The sequence below is a fragment of the Mauremys reevesii genome, linkage group 11 (genome assembly GCF_016161935.1).
Source record: "Mauremys reevesii isolate NIE-2019 linkage group 11, ASM1616193v1, whole genome shotgun sequence".
Taxonomy (NCBI): Eukaryota; Metazoa; Chordata; order Testudines; family Geoemydidae; genus Mauremys; species Mauremys reevesii.
In genome coordinates this window covers 36,985,371-37,005,601 of record NC_052633.1, presented here as the reverse complement: position 1 = coordinate 37,005,601, position 20,231 = coordinate 36,985,371, and the positions used below count along the sequence as shown (strand labels likewise).

Genomic DNA, 20,231 nt, shown 5'->3' with positions numbered 1-20,231 from the left:
AAATGGGGTACATTAGATCGAAAGAACTACTGGGATGGGACATGGAAAGACAGCTTGTCTCTGAGGTTTGCAGAATTCTTAATTCTTTTACTGAAAGCCATTTTTCTATACATAGAAAAAACTGCTACACTCCAGTGATTTATAATCATATCTCTTTTTGTACTGTATTTAATTAGTTTAATTAGAGCATTAGGTAGTGCTTATATGTCCAAGGTCAGACATTTAAAGAGTCTCAATAAATAATTTCACTGAGGGCTCTGATGACAGCATTACTACAAGCATGACATCCTCAAGCAGGTCTCACTCGCAGTGATATTTGAGGCCTTGGTAAAATAGGTCAGTGACATACCAGCCATAAGAGTTAGCTATCTATATCTTTCTGGGGTCCATCTTTCTGCATATTATCTTTGGCCTTTTGAAATTGTTAGGCTGCTCTTAGGATAGCTTGACTGTAATATGAGAGACAAGAATGACCCAGCATATAAATAAAATTCATAAGCACTAATAGAATAAAACAGGTAGACTTATGTTACACTCAAAATTAAACAAATTAAGAAACTCTAGCTTTCTTATTTTACCTAACAAAATCTTCTAGCAGTTATTCTAGTGAACATTTAGAAAAAACAAGAGAGTTTATGAAGGAATGCAATAAAAATGCTTCAGAAATGTGATGTGATAGAAAAAAGATTAATTTTGAGAGCCTCATCAAAGCCAGCAATGAAAAGTACGGAAGGTTGGATGTGACAAGTGAGGTATGTATAGTTTACCACTGAAGCATACAAACCATAGTCCTAATGACTGTGCCTTGAGACAAAAAAAAGGCTTCACAATTTATAAACTAAAGCCAGTATCCACTATGCCAGTCCCTGACGGCATCAGCTTTTTCTTCATCTGTGTCAGATGACACCCATACTTTTTATATTGCAATGTAGCTTATTTTATGTACATCTCATTTAGGTGTCAGTCAGAATAACAGTTTCTGACAAATCCATACTTTTAGCAAATATGTCATGCATTAATTTAAAAAATAAGAGAACAACACTGCAAGGGTACCTCCTGGGGTTCATGAGCTAAGTGGGCTGAGGCCTGGCCTGTGGTTGGAGGGGAGACCTGCAAGGGAAGAGTGTTGCAGGAAATAGTGTTGGGGGCTGAATAAGTGACACTTTTTGTGTGTCAAGACTGAATTGATAATGTAATGTGGTATTCAGGAGATGCTGACGGAGATGCTGTCTTTCAGGCAAGGCATAAAACTGAGTTCATAATAACTTGTAGTCTGATGCCACTTTTGTGTAGACAAGACTAAGGGCTTGTCTACACAGGGCTTTAGTTTGCATCTGCAAATTTTAGTCCACACTAGTGTGTTGTGCACTAACTGGCCTGCAAGGACCCTGCTGACATGCACTAAAAGTTCCCTAGGGTGAATTAATGCAATTAAGTCCTACTACATTAACATGTACTAGGGAACTTTTAGTATGTGCCAGAAGGGACCCTACAACCAGTTAGTCTGCGACATGCTAGTGCAGGCTAAAAATCTACACCCCTGTGGTACTGACTAAAGCCCTGCAAAGGCAAACCCTAGGGTGTTATTAGCTCAGAGGACCTAGCTGAATTCCAATGTCAGCAACTAAATTCTGCCTGTTTAAATTCCCCATGCAGTTAATAGTGGATACAACATTCTTCTATTTTTTTATATGTAAATGTATTCTATGGCATTTTAAAGTATGTCAGCTTGAATGATTAACTCAACCTGTAGTATGCTCACTGCCACAATGGATTTTACCAAGAACTGGAATAAACGTGCCACTCAAGTAGCCAGAATTTCTATAAGGAAAGTACTTTATATCCATATCTGGCCTGACAATGAAGTCACACAGATGCCAAGGGTGAAAGAAACAGATGCCAACAAGAAATGAATCAACTCAAATATCAATTTGGCCAAAATTCCTATATAATCTTTAAAATAATGCTTTGTTATTAAAAGCAAAGAGAAGTTAAAAGGCCACCAAGGCCACACAGCAAATCAATGGAAGAACTGTGATTAATATACTGTATAGTTGCTTTTATTTGAAGATATAATAGAAGTGAAGGCTATGGCACACTCTCTCTTAAAAGTGCGCTGACTGTACTTGTATCAACAATGGTGTCAACTTCCCAGAGCTAGTCTTGAATTGTATCAACAACTTTGTTCAGCAGTTCTTGAGAGGAAGGGCCATTCTACATGGAGTGCACCATCATTCAGAGAATCGAGTATAAATAGGACCTTTATCAGGAAAGAGCTCATTGTCTTGAATGTTGAGCAGGCAAACATTCCTCCAGGTCCTCACTCATACCAAGCCAGGAGCGCTGTCAAGTCTTTTTACTTCCTGCTTTGTGCTGATCATGTCAGCAGGAATGTGAACAACTGGGAATTATACTGAAGTAGTATGCTATAGCAGGACCAATGCAGGAAGCAGAAGAAAAGAGAGAGAGAGAGAGAGAGAGAGAGAGAATAATTTTTTGCAAATTCAACAAAAATGATGACATTTCTTTGAGCAATGGAATAATGGATTTTAACTGAGGGTCTATATCACTTGATACCGTGTCAATGTAAAATACAACAGTTAGAAACTGGAGTTGAAAACCAAATAGAGTTCAAATAGATTTAAAGCTATTGAATAAAAGAAATGTAAAATATTCCTCTGAAAAGGGCAGATGATAAAGGGACTTCACTTTGCTATGTGCTGCTGCTAATTTGGAGAAAAGCAACTGATAAGAAGCTATGACACACTATGTGTGCTCCTTGAGGCAAATGCCTTGACTGCCTCATTACAGCCTTTCTAAACTTCACCACATAAGTGAGCTAGTCAGCTCCCAGGGCCATGCACGTGCAAGGGCATGAGACCTAGAAATAGAGACGTGTAAAGCTCCTTGTGCCTGTATACAGTAGTTTGAGTAAAACAAGGATTTGAAGAAAATGCTATTTTATTTTTTAAACAAAGGAGGAAAGCTTGAAATTGAGGACTGGCATGTAAAAAGAAGTGGTAAACTAGTTTTGTGCTGCATAAAGACATTGCCTTGGAAAAGCTAGGGCAAATGTAACAGTAATTGAATACTTCTGTTGGAGAGAATGCACCAAAGCCTAAATCTTCATGGTATGAAGTTATCTTATGGTCTATTATTAGTTTCAAAAGCAGAGATACAGAATCTCTGAAAGCTTCCTTGAAGCCTTGAGGAACTTTTAAAAAGTTTTCTTCACTCTGGATTTATGTGAAGAAGCGCATTTTTCACCTTTGAATGATTTTTAAAGTTCTAAATGTCTAAAAGAAACCTCAAATTTCTCAGGGTTCTCTTATCTCTGAGAACGTGTAAAGAGACAGGCTATGTTTTTTAAAAACTAGAGAGACACTCAGTTTGTTATCAGAATGTTTATTTGTGTGTAGTGACTCCTTTAAAGATATTCTGAAATATTTTAAGAAGCATAAATCCGGATCCACAGTTGTTGTAAATCAGTATAGCTCTATTTACTTCAATGGAACCAGGCCAAATTACACCAACTCAGGATCTGGCCCATAGTTTCCAAACAATCAGATATGAAACCATATAGATTAGTATGAGAAGCTATGAAAAAAATGCATCCAATGAACATTTGCCACATGGTGGTTTTTTTCTCTGTAACATACACACTGTACTTCATCTTTCAACTGTAATAAGTCTTACACCAAGTCTACACTGGAAATTTTTGCCAGGATGATAATGTCAGGACAGCGATTTTTGACTACATTCTTATACCAACGAAAAGCCCGAGCATGGATGCAGTTATACTGGCAAACAAGTGCTTTTGCCGGTGTAGCTTATTTTGTTCAGGGGACTGATATAAACTATACTGGCAAAAGCTCTCTTTTGCTGGTATAAGCTGTCTCTTCACTAGAGGGGGTCTGTTGGTATAGCTATATGATCAAACCCTTTCTAACACAGAACTGCCCTCACTTCAATCTCCACTTGTGTAACACTTTTAAGGCCATATTCTGCCTTCAGTGACAAGGTGCAAGCCCTTTGCCTTCAGTGTAATAGAGAACAGTATTTTGCCCTTCTGTTGACTTCTGTGTTATGACGACACATAAATATGACGATACATGCTAGGGAACCACAAAAAGAGGGTTAATCAGCATCTCTGCTGACAAATTAAATGGAAAAATGCATCTCAATGGAACAAAGTTTTGGTTTTAAAGAGATTAAGTTAGCATGTGCATCAGTAATTTACCATAGTAGTCTTGCAACCAGTAATACAAGCATGTTAAATTAACCAGTCATGCTCTGATGGACACTAAGTAGCATAGCAACAAAGACAACAGCATGGCAATTGCAAATGCTGTTCAAAAAAGTTAGATAAATGTTCTTCTGGAAATATATTTCCTTTTTATCCATCACAAAGTAAGTAAGATGACATCCTAGGGAAAAAACACAGGAAAATGTATATACTGTAACATTCGATTCCAACCCTGCTTCGACAGACGTGAACACCTCCTTGCTTCAGTGAAGCAGTACAGGACTAATCTAGGTAGAAAAGTATTTTTGCACCTTGAAATATGGACATTTATGAAATATCTGCAGAGTTCGTCTCCTAGCAAGATTCACATTCCGCAAGAATCAAGATACTGGTGGTATACCCACAAACAAGTCAAGGGAGATCAAAACTATCAGTTCCCCAAGGCCTGTGAATCAGACAATCCAGAGAAGGAAAAGACCTCCTAGATTATCTAGCCCAACTCCCTAACACGTAAAATTGTTCCCTACAGTATATTTGCTAGTGTTTTGTCCAGTCTTGTTTTAAATTTGCCGAGTGATGGGCCTTCCACTACATCCCCTAGGGAGATTATTCCACAGGATTAATACATCTCCCTGACAGGAAGGTTTTCCTGATGTTCATCTTAAAATTTTTCTTCTTTTACTTTCCTCCCATACCTCCTGATTATATTCCCTTTCTATGACCCTAAATAATCTCTCCTTCCCTTGCCTTGGTGTTTATGTCCTTCAACAATTATTATAAATTATCATTCTTCCCCAACCTCAATGGAAACAGCATGTTCGGCCTCAGTAGCAGGGAGATGGCGGGGTAGGGCAGGGGGATACAAATATTACCATGACAAGATATGGGGTGAGGAGAAGAAAGAGAGGCAAAACTCTGTATCCCTGTAGCATTTTAGGAATGGGGGTGGTTCAACTGAGGAAAATGTGGAGGGATTCTCAGGGCTATGGAATAAAGCAGACATTCCCATGAAAAGAAGTTGCATATTCCCCCAAAGTTAATACATTCAGTTTGAAAAAGAATGTTTCACATTTCTTTATTGTGCATGCTCAGGGACTCAAAGACTAGGCTCAAGTCCCTCACTCTGGGCATGGCTCTATAGATCACTTGTCTGATCCGGTCTTCAAAATTTGGTTTGGAATAAGTATGTGGCTGTGAGATCATATTGTCCAGGAGTATAATCCAATTTCTACTGCCCCTGTCCCAGTACTGGTTGGTAGTCTGATTTTGCAGCCAGTTCAAATCCTTGGTCTTAATCTTACATTATTTAATTGATAAGGTCTCAGTTACATTAGAAACGTCATCTCCAGCTACAAACTACCAAAACAATTGAGCTCTCCTGAGACAACACAGTTTACAGAAACTAGAAGAGAACACGTAACAGGTAGAGCCAAAGAATTAGCAGTTGAGGTATGCAACTGCGGAATGAACCTCAGGAGGAGATTAGACAAATCCAGTCTGATCACTTTAGGAAATGCTGCAAAACCTTCCTATTTGGCAAAGCTTTTCCACCATAACCAGAACAACATCTGCAGCTTCAACTATTCCTCTCTTCCCTGCTTCAAAAACCAAAGAAAAAAACGAACACTCAGACCAGGCCTGTCTTTAGCCCCCAAAGGGAAGACACTCACTCTATAGTATTGGGCTGCAGCACAAAATTGATAGCAAGATTTCAGTACCTGTTGAGTCATGTCCATAATGGGAAATAAATCTAAATATAGAGAGGCCTTGATATGGTTGATGGCAGGTTGGAATCATAAAGATGATTCAACAGATGGCCCTGGTTTGTTTTGACAATTGAAATATTATACAGCATGCTGGACTACACAAGTGGGATAAGTGGACTGAAAGTAAAATACACCAAATAATCAATATGGTCAGATCTAGTTTAAGCCACATTTATCATCTCAGTTCACTCTCAAGTCTCACTATTTAATTACTGTTAAATAAAATGTCATTTTAAGCAAATTCCTTGTAATTGCTATGTTTGGAATTACTTATTTTGCTTTTAATAATAAAGTTTATGTAAAAAACAGAAACGCAGATGTGCTTATATTTTATCAATATAAATATATTCAACAATTACCTCTTACCCTGAGGTTATATATTAAAAACTCACTCTGGCTTGTCATTTATAAGTTGTCATCCCTCTTTTTTACTTATGGAGAGAAATTAAACAGAATTCAGCCACAATGAATTTGCATTTGAGAAGTGTAAACATCACATCATAACTGCACAATCTAGAAAATACTATAGTATTTGCAAATGATGATCATTAACTGTGCTAACATGGTCCTACTTACAGAGCTCAGAATCATCCACAGCCAATCAGGCTGCCCACTTAGGGCAGAAGATAGCTTTGGGATGATAACTGGACTTTCAGGTGGCTTAAACAATACCACGCATCCAAAAACAATTATGTCAACACAGAGTTTAATCCCTTTTTCTAATTCCACATCAAACAAAATCAGAGTTAGCAGATTTATTGGTGATTTGAAGGGGACAGCTGTTGTGTTTGTGATATAGTCCCATCACCACTGGTATTTACAATTTCTTCATCTCATTATTCAACAAAAGATTACTTAGAAATATTGTAATGCAGTAGCAGAAATATTTTAAAGTTTGCTAGAGGCAGCAGCCAAGTCTTCTGTCATTTTGCATGCAGCCAGTAGCCAGCAGAAGAATGCAACAAGCTTCCCCACTGCTTTCCAAGATGATGGCCATGGTTGTAATAGCACATGCAACAAAAATAATTCTCCATTTCCTCTCCTTCAACTGTGCTAGTGAGGCACTTACCTCAAGTGCTTGGTGAGACAGTCTAATAAATAAAATAAATTAATAACACCTCATATATGTATACCTGCCTTTTACCCCAAAGGAATCAAAAGCATGTTACTGAATGTGCATACACAACGCTATGCAGCAGTTCAGACAGGAAGTAAAGAAACCTCCCATTTTCAAGTGCAAGATGCAGAAGGAATCTAGGGAAAAAATAGGACATTCCCAGGTTGAAAGTCTCCCAGGCCACCTCTGTCCTTGCAAAAAGTGATGGGACAAGGTAGAGCATCAGCCTGGAAAGGGTTAAGAGATCCCTGCCTATCACATGGCTGGCAAGGAAGAGGAAGCTGAGCCGTGTATCCTCTCTTCCTCTGGTTGGTGGATGCCAAGCAAAAGGCCTGTGGGGACTACATCCAGCTTGGTCCATCAAGTTGCTTTATTTTGTGTTCAAACAATAAATTGTGTCCTGAGGCAAGGACCTTCACAATGACTTGGACAGGGTGTTTGCTTCCTTTACTGAGCTGGTAAAACAGCCCAGCACCCTGCTAGTGACCTGAGATATTTAGTTAGGTGATTTAAAATGATTATAGCTATACTTTTAGGATGACAATCTGACTGTCATACTCAGCAACAACGCAGGGAGCCGCATAATCTACTGCTTGCTGTTGGTTTCAGATCTAAGGCACGATAAATTTGCAGGGTTTATAGTTTAAAAAAAGAAACAAAAATAAGGATTTTTAAAGCCATTGTAAATGGAGGTGACGGCCAGACTGAGGCTTAAACGGTAAATTTACTGTCATATGCCCACTGGCACACAAATTTCTGTTCTTGTGAAGAATTAGCAGATTAAAAAAAACGTATTTAATAAAAAGGTATGTGTTTACACTGACTTCATTTTAATGGCTTGGTGGAAGAAACGGCATACTTTTAATAGGTGTATTTTTCTAACAGGAATACATTTAAGGGAAGAGCAGTACAACAGTGATAACAATAATAATCTTGTTTGTGCAGTATTTACTACTTAAGATCAGGCAGTATGTTTAAGCAGCTAGCATAACAAAATGTACAAGGACAGTGCTATAGAAAATCTATTTCAGAAAAGAAGTAGACTAACAAGAATCAGACCATCAGAGTATTTCCAGAACAGAACAGAAATATATACTATTTCATACAGCATCTAAGAAAGAAAGCAGTATACAAAATGAAACATAAAAAGTATTTTATATATACGGGTATTCATGGGAAATCAGCATCTATTAGCACCTATGATTATCCTCAAAATCTAAGGCAAAGGTCTCTGTTGCAAGGCAACATTTTAAATCACCTGTACAACCCAGGTTCTTGCAAAAATATACTGTGGATTTAATTGACAGCCAGCAGGATTATTCTGTGCCAAATGTTGATATTAAATGCTAATTTTCTATTTTTATATAATTTTGTATACATTTTTCAAATTTATACTTATTGGAGGAGTCCTGTCCAGTAAAACATTGTGATCTTAAAGGTTTCCAATTTTAGTGATGGTATGAACTTGAGAGCTAGAAGCCATATTAAAAAAAAAAATCAAATGACGAGTGTTGACTACTGGAACTGTAAGAAAAAGTAAAATATCAGATGGAAATTAAAACAGAAAATAAGTGAATGTCATCAGATTTTTTGCTAAAATATTCAAGATTTCCCCCTCACCCTAACATTTTAAAAAATCTGTAGGGGGAAAAAACCACCACCAACAAAAAAATCTGTGTTCTAGGCACTCAGTGAAAAGTTGATATAATCACTCAGTTCACTTATACAGTTTTGCATATACAGCTTACCTATTATATGATTAATTTGGTTGCAAAAAGCTGAATTTCTAAGACTTTACATGATAGTTACAACAATCATATACACAGAGCACATCTATTGTCATGCATATCTCTTAATGGATAAAAGAGGAATAGATTTATAAAAACACATTAGAACAATAATTAGAAGCTACATAAAAGTAAAAGCAAATTATATTAAAATGAAGAGTAGGTGCTAGTGTCAGCAGCTTCAATAGTCCCCTGGTAAGCCATACTCCTTTCATCAGAGTCAATTCATTAACACAGGAGAAAAGCCAGAAACTAAGGGAAATGCAGACCATCTGCTCAATCCAGATGCAACAGAACATGCTTCTTATATCCAATGCTATTTACCAGTAACAAACAGAGATAAGATCTGTTTAATCCTCTAATCAAAGATTGAACAAAGGTCTTTTGACATCTCTGTTTCACAAATAAAAATTAAACTAAAATAATTATCATTAAAAGACAACTTTCTCACTGCATTTCACTGTTAACTTTTTTTCTCTCTCTCTCTCTCTCTATAAACAATTTTAATTAACATAGATACCCCAGGAACGGTAAGTAGGATCACAACAATTAAATGTATTTAAGCATTCCACAATTTTTTTGCTGCTAATTTATGTTTTTAAATGTCTAATTGCTTTAACTAGCAAGAATATTTTAGCTGAAGTGTTTATGTTTTTAAAAAGCCACATTGCATGTATTTACTTGCAGTCTTGAAGCTATTCTAGAACTAAAAAACATTTTCTGTAGTTGTAAGTTGAAAAAAGTAGGGTAATTCTTACCTTGAAATTGTGAACCTTTTCATATTTTGGAATATGTTCATTTTCTTTCAGAGTTGCTCTTCTGACAAGTGATGTCAACTGTGAATAAGCAAAGAGTTTAAGAGGTTGCCAAATTGTCACAGATGACTTCTGAGAACCCAGTTTCATTCCCAAGGCTGCTATCAATAAATCTTGTTGACGGCTCTCTTGTTTTGAGTTGTGAACTGCAGATCTATTCGCTTTTTGCCCTGACCAAGACTCTTTGGATGGCATTTTAGAATTGACAGGAAATAAAAATAAAAAGCTGTATTGATCTGTGCTCTCTGTAGATCAATCTGAATTCAAAAAACAGAAACAAACATTTCAGAAACCTAAACTGATCTGGAGAAAGACACGTTCATAGTGATGATAATGATGCACTTCTTATAAAAAGGCTGACGTAACTAGGCAGATTCTTCTTGCTTCTGTTTTTAAAGGGCTCTAATATGAGCTTGAAAAACTTAAAGGTCTAGATACCAATAAAATTGGAGTTATTATTAATGTAAGAAAGCCCAGCGTCTCTTCATCCATTTAAAAAAACATGTTATTTAGTCAAATAATGCATTTCTAAAAGCTCTCATTCCTACTCAATATACTGATGCCCATTTTGAATGAAAGATGCTCACATACTGCATATAATCAGTTTCTAGCAACAGACACTCTGCAAACCTCAGTCTAGCAAGGAGGGGGTGGCAGGGTGGGCTTTAGCAGTGAGAGATGGATTAGACTGGTCACATTACAAAGGCAGATAGCCAATGAAAAAACAGCAATAGTATTTAAGTACTGTATTCCTTAACTCACTCACTCTCCCTCCTCCCGTGTAAGACTTACTTGCTGGCTCAAGGAAAAATATCAGCAGGAAGATAATGAGCAATGAATGAGTCATGCATCATTACAAAATGGCATCTTTTGCCATTTAAAAGCTGAGGAGATGGTAATATATTTTCATGCTTAAAAATACTGTGAAAAGATAACCCAGGAGAGACTAAGGAAACAGCTCTATTTTTCGCTAACTACAAAGTGATGCTGGCAACTGGAACCAAACTGTATTAATGCTGAGCATAGCAGTCAGTGCAGATTGTTTTTCATTTATAACGACATTATCCTTGTGTTTGTTACATGTGTTTAAACACCTGTGTAATAAACTAATTCTACTGAGTGGAAGTGTCAGCTTTTTCTTCTCTCCAGTGGAGATCTCAGCACTTAAAATGTACCCCACCAAGATCTCACCTCTTTAAACCACCTTTTCCACCCCAAGATCTGGGACTACATTCGCTGTTGCCCTGCACATTGCGTAGTTGTGCACATCAGCACAAAATGAGTGCAAAGTGGGTGTAAAATGCTACCAAGTCAGAAGGGTAGCGTTTCACACCCATTTAGCACTGGTGTAAACAATTACAGAATGCTAAGGGCACTGGAGGAGCTGGCTGCTACAGTTGTGGCCCTGCATGCACAGACTTGACCAACTAGCCAGGGTGCAATCCCCATTTACTCTTCCTCCTCCATCTAACTCCAACACCACAAGCACTCACCCCCTGCAGTAGGGGAGAGAGATGACCAGTTTTTATAACTACCAGTCTATGTGTGATGCCTAAGACAAACAGGGATGTGAAGGCTGAAGGGCAGAAGCTGTGTGGAGGCAACTGATGTGAGCTTTGAGAATCAAGGTGCTTGAGCAGGATTTGCTGATTTTCCTTCTTGGCCAATATCTTGTCAGGTTTGCAAAATATCCTGAACCTCAAATCCAGGTTGGTTTAGATGCAATACAGATGCTTTGCTCAATGCTACTTCTAGGATATTGCTACTGAATAGCCATGAGGCAGCATGTTGTCTACAGGCTGCAGTTGAAATGCAGTGGTGGTTCCTAGACTGGCCACATAAGCAGTTCAATTCAACTCAGACAGGGGACTGGTTAGCCAAACTCTGAATACTGCTGCCCAAATTTCTTGTTGGGGATCTGTTCCTGCCATCACTCTATTGAAAAATAACTGTCCAACTGCTGCCAGGATCTATCGGTTTTAACCACTCCTCTCCGCAGCAGTATCTGGCCTTAGTTTTGACGTACCTAATATGAATCGGTGTCCATTTACTGTGCTCTATCTCTGTCCTGGTTTGTTGAGCCACACATAGTGGAATGGATGTGGTGGGGTGGGGATGGTCCCAGGCAGGTAGCAGTGGTTGGGAAAGGCTACCATAGCACCTATGTGGAAGCAGGTGGGGAAGGAGATGCTCACACAGGTGAGGTGGAAGCTGGATGGGCCATTCAACTCACACACTTCTTCAGGGTGCTGAAATTCTAGGGCTTATCCCAGCCACAAATTTCTGGCTAAGATGACACATCACAATTTCACCCCTAGCCTACCATACCCGGCAGCATTCACTATTAAATAATGTACAGGTAAATCCACAACCATGGAGTACATCTGTTCCAAAGGGCTCCCAGTGACAGCCAGCTCAGCAAAGGAGAGACTGGTCCTGGGAACCAAAGATCCGTCTCAGATGACATTGTGGAATACTAATTCCAGTAGGCCAGCCAACTAGCCCCCAACTTCCTCTTCACTTCACTCACCCCTTTAAAAAAAATTAAATCACAGACACTGCCCTGAAGATGCACTGAACTAGCAAGAAAATAATATATTTTCCAGTTCCATTACTAGAAGAAATAAGCCAGCCATTCTTTAATGGTAAATTTGCACTCAGACAATTATCAGAAGATACCACTGTTAGTTCTTACAACACTACAAATAAATTATATTACTTAAGAAGTAATATAAATCATTCTGATTTTTCCTTTTCATCCTCTGGCAAAGTTTGACATACTTTTTTCTTACTTGTCAATTTCCTTTTTTCTATTTCTAAAAGACTGATTTATTTTCAATTACTCTTTAGAATCACATTAGTAGAAAATGATTTCTGGGTCCTAGAAAATTAAATCTAGAGAACACCAATAAAAAGGTAAACAAAGCCACCTAACAGGGAAAGGTCACCCTCTCACTGCTGTAATTATGAAAAAGGTTTGTAATCTAAAAAGTAGCTTTAAGATAAAGTAGTGTTAGAATTAAAATGCATTGTTAGAAAAATCTACCTACAACTGGTTATTAGTCTTGCATAAAGTAGCTTCACATTGTTTATTACAAGGTATTTTCTGATGATTACACAATATATATACACACTATATATAGATACAAATACTGCACACACCTTATACGTGTATTTTTATATTGTATATGGTGTAATCCAATCAAACTATGTTAAACAATGTTGCAAAATCAGGCATTAAAAAGTTAGGAAAAACAGTACGTGATCATACAATTAAAGACTCCTATGTATACGCATAAGAGGTCAAAATTAAGATTGCACAGGAAACCTTCATTCTGGTGGTTCCTAACTGAGTACTTGGCTTTGCAACCTTAATGTTCTTTTATTGCAGTTTTTTGTATGTTATTTCCTACTTTTAAAAAAAACTGAAAAAACAAAAATTCTATCATGCGAAGCCATATTGACCTACAGCTTGGGTCATTAGCAGGATTCAGACCTACAGACCTCTACCATATGAGCTAAAAGACTGAGTAACTATTAGTAGGCTGTTATCCTCTCTGTGGACCAGCCACTAGAGTGACTAGATGAGATACACTCTTTGCCAGTGGGTTTTACAGGTATTTGCTGTATGGAAATGTGGTTTAGTGGTTACAGATCCTACTGCTCCTGTGCCCTTTGCCTGTTTGTCCCCTCGGCACCCCAGCTCCTGCCCTGTCTTCCCCTCTGCAGGAGGCCGAGGGGTAGGTAACCTACCCCATACCCCTCGGCCTCCTGCCTCCCTCTCCTCCTTTCTTCCCCTTCACCCATTGGCCCTTGCCCTCCCTCTCCTCCCATCCACCCCATAGCTCCTGGACCCCTCTCCCACCTCCCACAGCTCCTGCCATGCTCCCCTCTGCTCCTGCCCTACCTCCCATCCTCTGGCTCTTGGCTCCCTCCACCAGTGTGGCCTCTTCTTTGCTCCTGCAACCATGAGCTCTTATCACAGTGCATCTCTTACCAATATACAAACATCTATAACCACTACCTAATAAAAGGGACCGTTGTGCTCTTTTTTCTTTTATTTGTGAAGTCCTTTGTACTGTTGCAGTATTTGCTACTCTGGTTTTTCTTGTGACTTGGTTTTTCTAAATAAGATTTAATTAGGATATACACTTATTTTTGCCAGTCTCAGAACCAGTGAGATCTTATTTTACTATGTATCATCTACAGAAATGTTTTGTACAGTGTTCCATGGCTTACGGTGCACTCTAATGTGCCACTTTCCGAGCAGCTAGCAACAGTCATGTTATAAAGCTTAACTCAGTCACCACATAATAAAATAGGTATCATACAAGATATTTTTCTAAAATGGTAAGCCAACGCATTCAGTATGTGTTAAATAATAAAATAAAACTACTCAGTGGGAAATTATGATAATAGACCATTCCAGATGCATAGCTAAGCTCTCTAAAATCAGAAAATGCCAAAGTCAAGCTCGTGTGGGCAACCTTTCCTCTCGCTCCTTGTGCATGTTCATTATAATAGAGTGTTCAGTATTAGGACCACCTGGGTCCTCTTTCAAATACAATATCATACTATTTCTTTCAACCTTAGATACACATATGGAATATCTTGCAGTTTTTGTCATTCTCATAGGCATTTTTACTCTTGTAATGATTCAATATATTTTTCTTGATTTAGATTTTGTATATAATAAATTCTCTGTACTCTAAGGAATGTATTTTAATAATAGCAGCTATATTATATACATTTTCTTTACAGTCAGCAGGGACAGTGTGTCAGGGAATGAGATTTTAAAAGAAACCTGATTTGCTATGCACTTAGCCACCTTCTAGTGTTCTCACTAAATAGCTAAGTTAGACATGCACATATGTGCAGAAAATCTTTCCTTGCCTGCACACTTTATGAGTGTATTTTATGGCTCAGTACACAATTTTCAAAGGGTAATAAATCGGTCAAATTGCTAAACCAAGCCCCAATTTTTTCCAGTACAATACTAGGCATTTCTCCTTACTGAAAGCTATCTCCATTCCAAATCTCATTTTCCCAGGCATTTCAGCTATAGGCTTGTTCCAAAAAGGTCACACAGTTTCGAGTGTTTGGAATTTGTGACCAGTTTTTTATTCCACCGTCCTTGAACGTGATTTTTTTTTTTTTAACTCAGGATTTCCAGACACAATTTACCTACAGATAGAGATGATGCACAGAAATTTTCAGTCTGGAAGGCAAAATATTTAGAAACTTATGAGCAACTAAAAACAGGAGATTAGAATGGAAAGGTTCATGCAATCTCAACTACTAAGATTGTGGTTGCCATTTATCCTGCTATAATATCACATCTGAACACAGCTCCAACACAGAATTTTGCTTTATAAAAATAAACATAGTCCCAACCTCTCATATCAATAGGTAACACATGTCTAAATACAATGTATTTCTGCAGAAAGATATCTTCAAGAAAAATAAAATATTTCCACAGTTATACTGTGCAACTGCTGCAGCCATACTCTGAAGATACTGAAATATATTTATTCTGTGTGTAACTCGGTTTGAGTTAACAGCTACCCAGAGATGAATTTGCTTTTACAGCTGGCTGAAAAATGAAAACCTATTTGTGAGACAAATTTTTGAATGCCTGGTATTTTCATTCTGAAATGATCAAAATGGAACCAATGTTAGTTTTTAAAAGATTTATTGTGAAATTTGTTTTCAATTTTTTTGTAAAACTTTTATCAAAAAAGTTATTGAAACGGTTAACATTTTTCTTGTAAAAAATGTAGATAAATCATTTACATTTTGATGTTTTCCATAAAAATTTTGATAAAATCCAAAAAAGTGCAACTTTTCATGAAAGTTTTGACAATGTCAACATTTTTCCACAAAAAACTTTTTTTAAAAAAAAAATAGGCCATTTTAAATTTAATAAAAGTTGTTAAAACCATTCATCCGGCTCTATTTGTGCTGTAAAATTCAACCTTAATTCTATCTTTCACATGTAATCCTTTAATTGAAAAATTAATTAATAAACCCCAAATTAAGCTAAAAATAGGAGATAAGCCATTAAAATTTGTTGTGTAGTCACTGTACATAAAGCATGAATTGTGTTTTGTGTTTCTATTTTATGCATTGCAGCTGGAGAATATTAATGTTATACTTTTGTAAGAATTTTAGATTCATGCTAGTATAAAAGATGGTAAGATTAGAAATATGAAATATAATGCTATAAGTTTTATTTGAACACAGTTCTCATACACAAATAAACACTTCTAAAATCAAAAAGATCTTCACACGGTCAACTTAAAAAGTTGTTATTCTGCAAACAAACTAACTCTCCAATCACTATAGCTGATTTCAGTCTTGGGACAGTCTGGTTTATTTTGTTACTACAAACATGGTTTGTTTTAAATTTACTTAGATGCAAGTTATCAAAACTGGCATTTTGGAAATGACAAGTGGAAAATGCAGACTGTCAAAAACAGTCCACCACGACTGTTTATCTCTATTACTAAGCTAAAAACAGCTAATATTTTCTGTGCTGGAGAACAATAGAAACATAGAAATGAAGGGCTGGAAGGGATGTCAAGAAGTCATCAAGTCCAGCCCCCTACGCTGAGGCAGGACCAAGTACACCTTATACTATACTGAACAGTAAATGATACTGAGAAGTATTCCCTATGCACAATACTGCAAACAATTTCATTCATGCATCATTGGATTACATGATACATTACAAGTACTACATATACATTAGAAGCAAGAAGACGACTAAGGACAGAATAGGCCCTTTACTCAATGAGGACAGAATAGGCCCATTACTCAATGAAGGGGGAAAGATAACAGGAAATGTGGAAATGGCAGAAGTGCTAAATGACGTTTTTGTTTCAGTTTTCACCAAAAAATTTAGTAGTGATTGGAAGTCTAATATAGTGAATCCCAGTGAAAATGAGGTAGGATCAGAGGCTAAAATAGGGAAATAATGAGTTAAAAATTATTTAGACAAGTTAGATGTCTTCAAGTCGGCAGAACCTGATGAAATGCATCCTAGAATACACAAGGAGCTGACTGAGGCGATATCTGAGCCATTAGCGATTATCTTCAAAAATTCATGGAAGACAGGAGAGATTCCAAAGGACTGGAAGAGGACAAATATAGTGCCAACCCATAAAAAGGGGAATAAGGACAACTGGGGAATTACAGACCAGTCAGCTTCACTTCAGTATCCAGAAAGACAATGGAACAAATAATCAAGCAATCAATTTGCAAACACCTAGAAGATAAAATGACAAGTAACAGTCGGCATGGATTTGTCACGAACTCATGTCAAACCAACCAAATAGCTTTCTTTGACAGAGTGACGAGCCTAGTGGAGGGGGGAAAGCAGTAGATGTGCTATATCTTTACTTTAGTAGGACTTTTGATACTGTCTCGCATGACCTTCTCATAAACAAACTAGGGAAATATAGCCTAGATGGAACTAGGTGCATAACTAGTTGAAAAATCATTCCCAGAAAGTAGTTAGCAGTGATTCACAGGCAAGCTGGAAGGGCCTATCGAGTGGGGTCCCTCAGGGACTGGTCCTGGATCCAGTTCTGTTCAATATCTTCACCAATGATTTAGATAATGGCATAGGGAGTACACTTATAAAGTTTGCAGACAATACCAAGCTGAGAAGGATTGCAAGTGCTTTGGAAGATAAGATTAAAATTCAAAATGATCTGGACAAACTTGAGAAATGGTCTGAAGTAAACAGGATAAAATTCAATAAGGACAAATGCAAAGTACTCCACATAGGAAGGAACAATCAATGGCACACATACAAAATGGGAAATGACTGCCTAAGAAGGAGTACTGCGGAAAGAGATTTGGGGGTTATAGTGGATCACAAACTAAATATGAGTCAACAGTGTACTGCTGTTCTGGACCTGCATGACCCCTTTGACTTCAATGGAGTTACTCAGCACTTAGTGAAGTCACAAACTGGCCCACGGTATCTTTAAAAACAGAGGGAGGGGGAATTCTAGGGATTTCCTTAAAGTTTTTTTTCCCAAGTGTACGTATTTCCAAAGAACTTTATGGAAAACTTTTAGAATGAACTTAGCTGCCATTTCAGTGTTAAATCCCATGCTGCAATAGGGTGACCAGATGTCCTGATATTATAGGGGCAGTCCCGATATTCAGGGCTTTTTCTTATGTAGGCGCCTATTACCCCCCTACCCCTGTCCCGATTTTTCACATTTGCTACCTGGTCACCCTATGCTGCAGTGGCTTCATTTTGAAAGTAATCACCACAACTTTATTCATACTGAATAACCAAGACACTAGGCATGCAACACTAGACACTATCCTGGCAATAAATCTTCTGCAGAACCCCAACACAGAATACTCCTATGCCCTTGAGTGGGGCAGCACTGCGGGCCCATTCCCCTATTGAGAGCCCAAGGCCTGGTGTTCTCAAACACCATATTCTATGCACCAGGAGACTGGCACCTCCACTGTGTGACTGACCCTCTTTGTCTTGTATGAATCTGGTCTAATCCACTGTTGTCCCCTATGTCCCTGGATAACAGCCTTAATTTACAGGTTACTCCCGTAATGGGATGCCTCCCCCACTATGGGTGTATTTAATTAGTTAAATCATCTACTCCAATTCTTTCCTTATAGGCAACGACTACCAATCAAGAGGCACAAAGCAAGCTGTGACAGCAGAACAAATGCAGAGTTGTTACCAAGCTGTATGTGAGTAAGACAAGATAAATCACAAACACTCACCATATTAAAAGGATAGTCAGGAAGGTCAGAATTAAGACTGTCACCTCACTCCTAACTCATACTGCTGTGAGGAGAGAAGTGCAGCACTGAGAGTTAAAACTAAAACATCAGCCTGCACACTTAGTTTCCTCACTCCTGACAGCTCATATAATCACTATCACTTACTCAGGGGCACAGAGGGGGATCAAATGGGGGCAAATACCAGCCAAACATGGCAAATAACTGCAGGAAGGAGGGGCAGAGGAAAATGGAGCATGATGGACATACTCTCTCCCTTCCCTTCAGATAGCAAAAACCACTCTGTGTGAAAGCCGTGTAGCTAGGGCTCAGTGGATTTTTTTTTTTGAGGGACACACTGTTGCCAGCTGTTGGGGAAGCAGATTTGGAGTGCATCAAGGGGGTGCAGTCCTCTGCAAAATGGTGGGATTTTCCAGAGGAAACCCCCCCAGAATTAATGCTGCCTCTTGCAACATTTATTTTCTATCATTAACTTCTACAGCGCCTCCATCAGGAGCTTGATCCCGGAAGATGCTGAGCACAAGATTAATATTAAGGCAATATGGGGCCTGAAGCACATCACAACACAGCACCTATGGCCTCCTTCCCACATTAGAGTGACAGGGACTGTATGCTTCAGTGGGGCTACTCACATACTTCAAAAATTAAGCACATGCTAATGTGCTTTGCTGGATCAGGGCTAAGGTACTCAGTACCTTGCAGGACAGAGCCCTAGAAGAGGACATTGTGCAACCACCAATTAGTTCAGACAGAGCCAGCATGGCCAGCAGTCAAGCCAGAGATTGGCAGAGTACATGAGGGTCTTTGGTTCACACAGATACCCTTTGGCACTACGGATGGAAAAAGAATGGGACAGGCCCTCTCCAAACATAACGACTCTGCCTGGGCCTCTCGGCCACCAGGCCAACATCAGGGTTGCAATGCCACGGCAGAGGGTGCTGCTATGGGTGGTCAGTGCCCCCTCTACAGAGCAAGGCAGTGGCAGTGATGGTCTATGATTCTGAGCTCCTCCCATGAATTTGGGCTTTAGCTATGTGCCCGGTTTGTCTGTGTGTTAATCAGGCTCCGGCCATATCTCCGGATTTTTTTTAAAATGAGTTCCAGGATATAACAGCAATACTCAATATAGCGCAGACTACTTTTCCTTAATACAGTCATGTTTTTATGAAGATAATACAAAATCAATATTGTTGTTGCAGTTACAGAATTTAAAAAATAGTAAATAGTAGTTTCTCTACACACACCCACCCACCCACACAGAGTATATGTAATAGTGGGTCTAAAAAAACAAAACAAAACCCAAAATGCAGTTGGTGGGTCGCTACAGTAAAAAGTTTGGGAATCACGCTATAAGGCATCTTTTCCAATCCTTCAGTCATTCTCATGGCTCTTCTTTGATCCCTCTCCAATTTAACAACATCCTTCTTGAATGGAGACACCAGAACTGGACACAGTATTCCAGTAGCAGTTGCACAAATGCCAAATACAGAGGTGATATAACCTCCTTACTCCTACTCAGTAGTCCCCTGTTTACACATCCAATGATTGCAGTAGCCTATTTGACCACAGTGTTGCACTGGGATCACATGTATCCAGTATAATCCCCAAATCTTTTGCAGAGTGACTACTTCACAGATGACATTGTGATATCCTGTAAGTATGGCCTCCATTGTTTGCCCATGGATGTCTGATCTTACATTTGGCTGTATTGAA

General features: G+C 38.4%; 1 protein-coding gene across 3 annotated transcripts in view; it reads right to left on the bottom strand.

The window, feature by feature from the left end:
• Positions 1-20,231, bottom strand: part of CHN1 (chimerin 1) — a 145,020-nt gene that overhangs the window by 30,759 nt on the left and 94,030 nt on the right. For 2 of the 3 annotated variants that reach the window (XM_039495872.1, XM_039495871.1), the window contains exon 8: positions 9,675-9,752. The exons of the other annotated variant lie outside the window; for it this stretch is intronic. In XM_039495872.1, coding sequence (XP_039351806.1) covers positions 9,675-9,752 — 78 coding nt within the window. The remainder of the gene's footprint in view (positions 1-9,674; positions 9,753-20,231) is intronic. 3 annotated transcript variants of the gene reach the window in all.